Genomic DNA, 10,658 nt, shown 5'->3' with positions numbered 1-10,658 from the left:
GGGGTCAGCGAACTAAAGTCTCAATTGGCATTAGGTGACACACCAGTCTGCTGTCAAGTCACATTGGTCTAACTACTACCTGTTAGTGTGTGCTGGTGGTGAGTGGGAAATCTTTAGCCTAGATTTGGCATTACAGAGCAATTGATATGTGGTTTGTTTTGGAATTAGATATGACACAGGTGCAAGGCCATAAGTGTCAGGCCACCACATCTGTTGTAGCAGAATTCTGTGTGAGACACAGGCCACATCTAGCATCACTGCGGTTGGGTTTTAGAGAATGCCTAAAGTGGCCGGGCGCAGTGGCTTACACCTGTAATCCCAGCACTTTTGGAGGCCGAGGTGGGCAGATCACCTGAGGTTGGGAGTTCAAGACCAGCCTGGCCAACATGACAAAACCCTGTCTCTACAAAAATTAGCTGGGCATGGTGGTGCATGCCTGTAATCCCAGCTAGTCCGGAGACTGAGGCAAAAGAATCACTTGAACCCAGGAAGCGGAGGTTGCAGTGAGCCAAGGTCACACCACTGCACTCCAGCCTGGGTGACGGTGTGAGAGTCCATCTTTAAAAAAAAAATTGTCTGAAGTCATAGCCAGTGAGATCATTAGCAGCAGGTATAGCCAAGGTATCTGCATCTATAGAGAAGGGAGCAGAGAGGAAAAAGCTCTGAGGCAGCCGGCACAGCCTTCCATTCCCTCCGTTGAGGAGGGCCAGGGAAGAGGGCAGTCGGCAAGAACCCAACTACTAAGACTTAGTCTGGGCGGGTTCCCTCTAGGTGGATCCTCAAAAGTATTCAGAACCATTTCCACCATACTGCCCTACATACTGGTCTTCACACACAGAAGAGATCTATTTCATAAATATGCTAAAAGAGGTATAATTGTCTCTACCCTGGGAGGCTAGCAGCAATGTGTGTGGCTCTCTGGGAACACTGCACGTCTCCTCCCAGCTCTGCACTGTCCAGGGCTACCATGGCAGTGGCTTAAAATCAACATGGTGGGAGTACTTATATCACTGGAATAGGCAGATGCTATTTATCAGGGCTTTCCCCCCATCAAAGAGTTGGTGGCTAATGATTTACCAGAACACCACTGGCTGGGGCTAGATATAAGGATCACTGAGCCCAACAGCCAAGCCCCCTAAGTAATGAGAACAATGAAACATCCCTGACTGCTGCTAGCAGAAGAGTGGGAGGAGAGGCGTATCAGATGGCTGGGGTTTCTTGACCGGGTGACTGCTCATTCCCACCCTGCTTGGAGAGCAAGCCAGAAGGAACTACAGGACAGCCCAACAGTATGACTCACTCAGCTAAAACAGGGTTGAGCAAGTTTAACTAGCTAATCCCTTTCCCACATTTAACACCTGCAATGTGGCTAATTAAAACCCATCATTTTAAAAATGGGAAAATGTATTGTGAATCACCTCACTAGGCAGGATCCATGACTGTTGTATTTGCACGGTAGGAATTCATTCCCTAAGAACTGGGCTTCATTAGTGGGACATGGGGCTCCTCTGATGGAGCAGGAGTTTAGAAGGCATCGTAGAGTGCATATTCTTGAAGTGCTGGTGACATTCACATTTAGGTGATCCCAGACAGGACAGTTGAATTTCGTTTTAACTGACTGCCATCTAACCACAGCAAGTAAGTCTAATTTTATCACCTACAGGCTGAAATACCTTTAGCCTTCTAACCACTCCCCAAGGGAAGAAAACTCTTGGTCAGCTTGCTGGCAGTCTGTCTGTTACGTAGTATTAGCAATACTGAAAACACCAAACATAAGTATCCTAATGTAATACTTGTTGCTGGGTAGTCCAGGGATTATAGCAGACCTTCACAACCCCTATGACTAACAGTCTTGTTTGTGAAAGATAAACTGACCAGAAACACACCCCCAACACAAACAAATGGTTAAGGCTTAAACCCTTAATTATGCTTCCTCGCAAAATGGTGGCTAATGAAAGCCATATGTGCTAGAAGAGTGGCTGCCTCTCAGATTCCTGCAGCCTCTGCAAGGCCCAAGAGGAGGATGTCAGAACAACTAAGCAGCCAGATCTTTTCTGCTTGCCAATGTTTAACTCCCCATTTTCTCCAAGCAGCTTCTCTTCGTTATATCCAGAAAGATCTTACTGAGGAGTATATCCATCCCGTCTCATAAGGTACTTTGTTTCCAGGGTGCTGATCCTACTGATGGGTCATTCAGAAAGTTAAACAGGTGCTCTTAAAATGGTTTTTGGAGCTTCCAAGTTCTTACTTAGAATTCCAAGCCATAGGAGACAGAGATATCTAATGTGCCAAGCTGATTCCATTATGCAAAAAAATTTCCTCTGTAAAAGGATGTGCACAAGAGGCTGTTAAAAAACAATATGGTGGGGCGTGGGCTTTACACAAAGTTGAGTGGGGTGGCAATGGTACAGAGGAGTGGGACTTTGCAATTATATTTTTCTAAATGACCTGAACTTGGTCTCACTACTCACATCACCTGGAATGGTTACAAGGCCTCAAAGGACTGCCCCATGGGCTAAACGGCTGATCCTCGCTCTGAAGCCAGAGTCTTAGCTGGGAGGTCCTTTAAAGATTCCACTGTTCAGGGCCAGAAGCTGGAGAGAGTAAGCTCCATCCTCAAGTAGTCCTTATGCTCCTTTGAACTAGCCTTGCTGTTCTGTCTTTTGTGATTTGGCCTGGAGTGTCTAGACATAAAAAACATAAGGACTGTAGGCATTAGTCACAATTAGACTTGTGAATTCTTTAGGAGTGAATCCCTTTTTTGTTTTCTTAATCAAAATAGTGACAGACCACAAAGTCAAATCTGAGATTATAATTTACCTTGATAATAAAAGATAAAGAGGATGCACAAAAAACGAGGTCTATGTGGGCCTTGGCTGCTTTTCTGGGCTTACCCATCTGTGTCTTCATAGATTCTCTGTCCTACCAGGAGCGTCTTTGGTCTACAAGAGCCACTTCCCAATTCAGCTCTCCACAGTCTCCCTCCCCACTGTTTACTCTGTGCTCTGTGTCATGCCCTGTGCTACTGCCCCAAATCCCTTCACCCAAATGGGAAAACTGGATGATAGATAAGTAATTTCTTATTTACATGCATTTCTCCTGAAATTCAAGTTGCCTTCCTGCTAGTATTTCCTGACATCAGAAGCCCGTGTAAAATACACATCACATAGAAACTATTTCCATCTGGCACATAAAAAAAAGAGTCTGCCTATTGTAATTGGCCTCTACGCTTGGCATGTTTTTGTCTGACCCACAATTGTATTGGTGGATCTTTTTTTTCTGCTTTTGGATAGCTGAAGTAAAAAACATAGTAGTTATAAGATGACTAAAGTTCAGCCTACAATTTCCTGTTTGGACAACAGGAAGAATTGTGCAGTGTTTTGCAACAGGACTAATTCTAGATTCTCACTACCCTTAAAGATAACTAGAGGGAAAGAGTTTTCTCTTTCTTTTTCTTTTATTAAAGATACTTACAGCTTCTTTAGAAGTAGTGATGGATCCTTTAGGTAATGAAAGAGGTGTTGATGGTGTTATGGGTGATGATGTAACTGGTGGCGACTGTATAAAGTCTTCATCCTTAAACATCAGAACTCAGAGTTGGGTTACTGATTTAAAACAAAATGTGTATTAATCTACAGTCCACTGCCTTGACTACCAGGAACTTGTCACAACGACTTCATATCCTGGCACAGGATTCAAAAGGCAAAATCTGAAACCTAATTACAGAATATTAAGCTTCCTTAGAAACAGATCAAACAGTACAATAAATGTTCCTTATTAAGGAACATTGTATTGAATTTCAATTTCATTAAGGGGATTAAAATGGGAGAAATTGACCTACTGCTATTTTCATTTTTTAGTCTAATTAACCAAATGGAAAGTAACCATCTAACCTTAGTTCCCTTCAGTTGAGGTGCAAGATCCACCATGTTCTCTTTAGATTCAGTGAAAGTAGGTAATTCCACAAGAATATCTGTCTTTGGAGCCTGGGGAGAGAAACATTCTATATATCATAAGCTTTCTGCTCTTCCTAAAACTCAGAAACTTTTACAGTAGTCAGTACCCTTTTTAGCACAATTTGCTTTCCACTAAATCCCTAACTTCCTCCTCCAACTATACCCTTTTATGAGTAACACAGGAAATATGCCCCTGACATAGCAACTTAGTATTATTTCTCTGAGTCTTGAGTACTTTATATATAAAAGTTGCACTCTCATTTCATTCTAGCATTTAAAATACTCATTCATTAGCAATCTACTGATTTGCCAATACTGATCCTGCTGTCGGCCTCAAAAATAAAAAGCCATTTCTCAATTGTCATTTTATTTTTTGTTGTTGTTTGTTTTTTTTTAGAGACAGAGCCTCACTCTGTCACCCAGGCTGGAGTGCAGTGGCATGATCTCAGATCACTGCAACCTCCACCTCCTGGGTTCAAGCGTTATCCCTGCCTCAGCCTCCTGAGTAGCTGGGATTACAAGCGCCTACCACCATGACTGACTACTAATTTTTGTATTTTTAGTAGAGACGGGGTTTTACCGTGCTGGCCAGGCTGGTCTTCAACTCCTGACCTCAGGTGATCCGCCTGCCTCAGCCTCCCAAAGTGCTGGGATTACAGGTGTGAGCCACCACACCCAGCCTCAATTATCATTTTCTAATAGCATTGATATAACTTGGTCTAAATTGCATCTTTATCATTTTTAGTATCTAATAATAAATGATAAAATTGCCTGACTTACTAAAATCGTAAGCTCCTGTAACACAAGGAAGATGGGGAGAGGGGTGGTATTAAAATAGATAACGATCAGAATGGGGGTAGTGATAGAATAGGTAGCTATATTACAGTATATTTGATTTGATGTCTCTCTGTTCTTCACAGAACCTAGCATGCTACTTGTTCTCATTTTGTATATCTACATGTAGAATAGAAGTTTTAAAATATGGCTGGAAAAAAAGCCAATAATATGCTTAGGCGCTAATCATTTTGTCCTTAATTCCTTTTTCACCCATACCAGAAAGCAACATCTGGATAAAGAGTTTATGGCCCTCTAGAATAAGTCTTAGAACCCAAATTTAGCTGAGACAATGAGCTCCTCCAAGATTTTCTTGCCTCTAGAGCAATCTAAGAATGACAATTAATTTTGGTCTGTCTTGAATGAATGGATCCAAGAGTTGGATAGAATAAGAACCCACTACCCTGCCTTTTAGAACATGGTCTATACTCTAAAACTGCTCCCAGTCTCCCTAGAATTTTTCGGGGACAAATCCCAAAATCAGATATGAAAACGGAAAGCAAGATGGTGTTTCCTGAAGTCGAGTTTTCATACTGGACTTCAAATAATTTTCCTTGGCTTGTCCAAGGCTCGTCTCAATTATATCTAATTAAGATGTAAAATGACTGGTCCTCATTTAGTACTTTGACTGATCCCCTAAACCACAGTGTAGCATCTTCTACAAGAGTCTTTCCTTTCTTACTCATGCAGGGTTCTGAGTCAGACAGGAAGCCACCAGCTAGAGAAGCAGGAGGCCCTTTCTGATGGGCCCAGAGCAAGATGCTGCAGTGACTGGGCCAATCCTGTGCTCTTCCACACAACACTATGAAGGAAAATGATTAAGGAATTGAGTTGAAGGACATTCTAGATTAGCCGATCAATGCTTAAAAATTAATAGGAATCTGGAATGAAATAGAACAGGAACTGTTCAGTCTAAAAAAGCAGCAGAAACACACAGACACACACAACAAGTCACACCAGTCTGCTAATGAAGATGAGATAGATTAAGGAAAAGGAATAAACTACTCCTGGCCGGGTGTGCTGGCTCACACCTGTAATCCCAGCACTTTGGGAGGCCGACACAGGCGGATCACCTGAGGTCGGGAGTTCGAGACCAGCCTGACCAACATGGAAAAACCCCGTCTCTACTAAAAATATAAAAATTCTCCTGCTTCAGCCTCCCAAGTAGCTGGGATTACAAGCATGCATCACCACATCCAGCTAATTTTGTATTTTTAGTAGAGATGGGGTTTCACCATGTTGGTCAGGCTGGTCTCAAACTCCTGACAGGTGATCCATCCACCTCGGCCTCCCAAAATGCTGGGATTACAGATGCGAGCCACCACACCTAGCCTTTGTTTTTGTTTTGTGTGTATTTTGGGGAATTTTAAAAACATATAAACATATAAAGCTAGTTGGGCCAAATTCTAAAAGGCCAAAAGAAATGCCTGCTCTGACTGCAAGATTACACCAAGCATTCATGGAGAGGCCTCAGTTGGATGGATACTGAGGGTCCACATTAACCCAGGTACTCACCTCTCCACTGAGTGGTATCTCAACTGGCTTGGGCTTCACATCTATCAGGTAGAAGGTACGGGACAGGAGCAAAAGGGAAGGAGGGACGTTCTCCTTTAGGTGGAGGTCCTGCCACTGGAGAATGGAAGGGGAACAACATTGTGAGAATCACAGAACGCCGGAGCCGGAGGAACCCACAGTCATCTAGCGCCTCCCTCAGTTATAGCTTCCAATCACCTCCACTCCCCCAACCCATGATTTCCAAGCCACACCATGGCTGCTTTCCTAACACCATCTGCACGTTCTTCATGGAATGTTTAACAATGATAGGAATGAAATGTAATAGGAGTTACTCCTTTGTTTTAAAGCATTGATGTTCTTAGTATAAATATGCTATCTGAGGAAAATATTAAACATGGGTTATCACAGCATGTGTTGGTTTGGGGCACTAATTGAAAAACAGCCCAAGGTGGGCCACCAGGCAAAGTGGGGACCCCCAGACAGATTCACACAGATGACAGGCCTTGAACTGAAATTTTTGCCAGGACCCTTTACACTACGTGGAGTAGGTAAAATTCTAAGGTGATCCCAAGACACCTTGTCCCTGAGGTACCCACACCCTCTAGTTACTCAACAGTATTCTAGGCACTGTATGAAAGGATTTTACAGATGTAATTGAGGTCCCAAGTCGGTTGACCTTAAGATAGGGAGATTATTTGGATGGGCCTCGCCTAATCACATGAGACCATAAATTGGGGGCTAGAGGTCAAACACGGGGGAAACTGGAGATTTCAAGCACGAGGAGGCTCTGGCATGTGAGAAGTCCTCTGAGGCCGGCTTTGCAGATGGAGAGGGCCAAGAAGCAAGGAATACAGGTGGCCACTAGGAGCTGAGAGTAGCCTGGGGCTCACAGCCAGCCGTGAAACAAAGACCTCAGTCCGACAGCTGCAAGGAACTAAGTTCAGCCAACAAACTGAATGAACTTGGAAGCAGGTCTTTCCCACAGCCTCCAAGGGAATACAGCCTACACTTCTGACCTACCAACTGTGAGCTAATACACTGATTTTAAGCCACTAAGTTCATGGTTCTTAGGCAGCAATAGAAAACTGATAGAGTACCTGATCTCAATCAAAGGGAAAAATCAACCTAGTTCTTCAGCATCCCACTGCTCAATAAAATAAGGCAAATTAGGTAAGATGGTTCACTGGCAAAGGAGAAATCACATGAGGAGGTTTGCATATTGTAGTGGGGGGAGCGTTCTGGGGAAGAGTGCCCTGGAGTGGTGCTGCTACTTGCCTCTGTGAGCTGTTGTCGCAATTGTTCCTCTGTGAGACCCAGTGATCTCATCCCTCGGGCCCTACAGGCAGCCTGTAGTTCTGATACACTCAATACCTTCACCCCTTCCTTGGCAATTATCTGAAAGAAATGTAAGGGATGGAGTTGGAGCTTTTGATTCCGATTTTACATAATCCCTAAATTCCAACAAATCAGTGGAAACAGAATCGGAGGCTTGGACACCTCGTCCCCTGCACTGGCTGCTGCTGCAAAGGCGAAGTAGGGAGGTAGCAGTTGAAATAATGGGAATCCTGCCAACAGGTATTAGCAATATCAGAGATACTTACACAACTCCTCCCCAACATTCTGTCATCAGAGTAATTATTTCCCCTCTTGATCTGCATTTTGTCTGGTTGTGACATATCTACTTTTCTCTTCCATGGCAGTTTTATGGTTCATTAGAAAAAAGTAGTTCACTTGAAAGCTTACAATGTACCATTTGTTGCATGTCCCTGTAGTGTTCTCCCCTGCTGTCCTCCCACCAACCCCAGAAATGGCCCTGACACACTGGTTCATAAAACTCCCTCAGTATATACTACAGTTTATGTCAGGTCTCCATATGCAAACCTGGAGCCTGAAAGTCTGAAGTCCTGCCTGCCCTGGCTGATGTCTCCCACCCCTGCCTGTGTTCACCATTGTCCCTGATCGCTTCCCTGGACAAGCCCCTCACCCAATCCTGCCATCTTAACTGTTCTTATGAGAATGTAAATACCTCTCACCCAACCCTGCCATTGTAACTGAATTTGTGGTCATGTATATTCCCTTGCCCCTACCCCCCACCACTATAACTGATCTTACTCTGCAACACCTCCACTCCCCAAAAAACTACCCAAACCTATAAAACCAACTCCTATCCCACTACCCTTTGCTAATGCCCTTTCCAGCCCTAGCCCACCTGCACCCAGGTGAATAAACAGCCATGTTGCTCACACAAAGCCTGTTTGGAAGGTCTCTTCATTCAAAGTGCACATTTTTTCAACAATTTCTGCTTGGCGTAACCCAAAATGATGGTATATCTGGGGCCAGTATTTATTCCAAAGTTCTAAGAGCAACAACTGAAATCTAAATGGGGCCAAAGGGATCATGCGTTCTCAGTTCTGGGAAACCTGCTCCCCTGGGCGAAATGCTTTTAAATCAGCTGATTCTGAGTCAAGAAACATTCCATCCATTTTTTTAAAAAGCCTAATTAGTAGTTACAGTCCAAGGATGCCTTTCTTCTACAAGATGTTGAGGCTCTGCTTTCCTCGCAGCATTATGCTTTGCATACCAAGCCAGCTACCCCTTCTTGGCAGGCCAATGCGCCCAGCAGAATATTGACTTTGGCACCAGCTTCCCAGTATGAGAGCAGAAGTGTGGGAGCAGAGATTTGTCAGGAATCTACTGAGCTGTTATTTCCTTCCCAGCAGATCCTAACTGCTTTAGATGAGTCCCAGCTAAGATATCCAAATTGCTAACTGCTTATGATGGCCTTCTCAAGAAAATGAGGAAGAGGATGACAGCTCCTCAAATGAGTAATCAAGGCTCAAGTTGTCATAGTAATAGTTGTTTGAACCACTCATTTTGCCAGAACTCAACATGACTAGACCCAACAGAAAATACTGCACTTCTGGCCAGGCGCAGTGGCTCACACCTGTCATCCCAGCACTTTGGGTGGCCGAGGCAGGTGGATCACCTGAGGCCAGGAGTTTAAGACCAACCTGGCCAACATAGTAAAACTCCATCTCTACTAAAAATACAAAAATTAGCCAGGTGTGGTGGTGCATGCCTGTAATCCCAGCTACTTGGGAGGCTGAGGCGGGAGAATCGCTTGAACCTGGGAGGCGGAGGTTGCAATCAGCTAAGATTGCGCCACTGCAGCCTGGGCGACAGAGTGAGACTTTGCCTCAAAAACAAAAACAAAAAATACTGCACACTTCATCCCACAGGCACCCTAAGGTATCTCCTAAAACCTTGCTAATTCCCTAGAGCTATGGTTAAGTTCTTACTTCATCATCTGCTTTTATAGACTTCAGTTTCATCAGGAGCTGAAAGCGTAGCAGGTTATTGGTTCCAAACGTCTGCAATTCCAGCAGTTTGCAAAGGGCAACCAGCTGAGGGCGATCTAGTTGCTCCAGGGCCAGCTGGTCCTCAAACAGTTTGGAAAATTGAACTATCTCCTTTGTGCTGGGCTTGTGGCCTGTCTGGACCTAGGCAGTGGGATAAAGAGGCCAATTAAAATGTGTTTCCTACTTAATTTAACTTTCCCACTAGGCTATTTGAAAGTGACGTCAAAGCATTTATGGGACTCTGTCTGACATCTGGAAATGGGCCTCATAGTATACAGGAAAGATATCTGTCTGAAGTCAAACTATATCAGCTGAAAAATCAGTAGTTCAAAAGTTTGACTCGAAATCTACTGTTCTTTCCAAGAAGTTATCAAGGTCTTCAACATGTTGATTACTTTAAGGCAGGCTTTTCTGCAAACTACTGTCAATGTTTATAATATTACATGTTTACAATATTTAATTATGTTCGTAATTTAGATATTTGCAATTTCAAAGATGGTGAACAATTTGGGAAATCCATGAGGACATGTGTCTTTCATATAACTCCCAGCCCTGAAGTTGTTTGGCATTATGAAAAAGATGGACACCTGCTTCACATAGGATGAGAGCCGTGTAGAGGCATCACCCATCTTGGCTCTGTTCCTCCTTGCCATTTCTGTCATGGTTTCTTGAAGAAATTTTGCTATTTCCAACTTTGCAGCCATTTTCTTTTTCTGTTTTTCTTCCTTAATGGTAGAAGAGTAAAAGTTACTCAAGCCTTCATGATTGCAAATTGGTAGGTAAAGACGGGAGAAAAATCGCTGTCTCCTTGTTATTGCTCATCCCTACATCATGTAGTCACATGATGCTCAGGCTTAGCTGAATAGGTTTGTGAGACCAGAGCAAGTAAAAAGAAGCCTCTATTTGGAAGTTGTCTCCTTACTTTTTGTAATCATAAGCATGTAATAGATCCAAAATGTTCCCCCAATGGGAGGCTATATATATATATATATAT

The 10,658-nt window shown here is 43.5% G+C and overlaps 1 protein-coding gene across 5 annotated transcripts in view; it reads right to left on the bottom strand.

Moving 5' to 3' along the window:
- LETM2 (leucine zipper and EF-hand containing transmembrane protein 2) overlaps window positions 1-10,658 on the bottom strand; it is a 28,189-nt gene that overhangs the window by 2,167 nt on the left and 15,364 nt on the right. The window contains exons 5-11 of one of the 5 annotated variants that reach the window (XM_017536717.2): window positions 10,252-10,389; window positions 9,605-9,805; window positions 7,581-7,700; window positions 6,306-6,419; window positions 3,894-3,986; window positions 3,475-3,576; window positions 2,366-2,684 (exon numbers count right to left, since the gene is read on the bottom strand). In XM_017536717.2, the coding sequence (XP_017392206.1) occupies window positions 2,643-2,684; window positions 3,475-3,576; window positions 3,894-3,986; window positions 6,306-6,419; window positions 7,581-7,700; window positions 9,605-9,805; window positions 10,252-10,389 (810 nt within the window). In that variant the 3' untranslated portion in view covers window positions 2,366-2,642. Of the gene's footprint in view, window positions 1-549; window positions 1,758-2,365; window positions 2,685-3,474; window positions 3,577-3,893; window positions 3,987-6,305; window positions 6,420-7,580; window positions 7,701-9,604; window positions 9,806-10,251; window positions 10,390-10,658 lie in introns of those variants that run through there. The other 4 variants (XM_017536702.2, XM_017536699.2, XM_017536686.2 and 1 more) reach the window with 4 other exon arrangements.

The sequence above is a fragment of the Cebus imitator genome, unplaced genomic scaffold (assembly GCF_001604975.1).
Source record: "Cebus imitator isolate Cc_AM_T3 unplaced genomic scaffold, Cebus_imitator-1.0 Scaffold5, whole genome shotgun sequence".
Taxonomy (NCBI): domain Eukaryota; kingdom Metazoa; phylum Chordata; class Mammalia; order Primates; family Cebidae; genus Cebus; species Cebus imitator.
The sequence above is the reverse complement of the archived record's forward strand: the minus strand, read 5'-3'. Positions and strand labels throughout refer to the sequence as shown.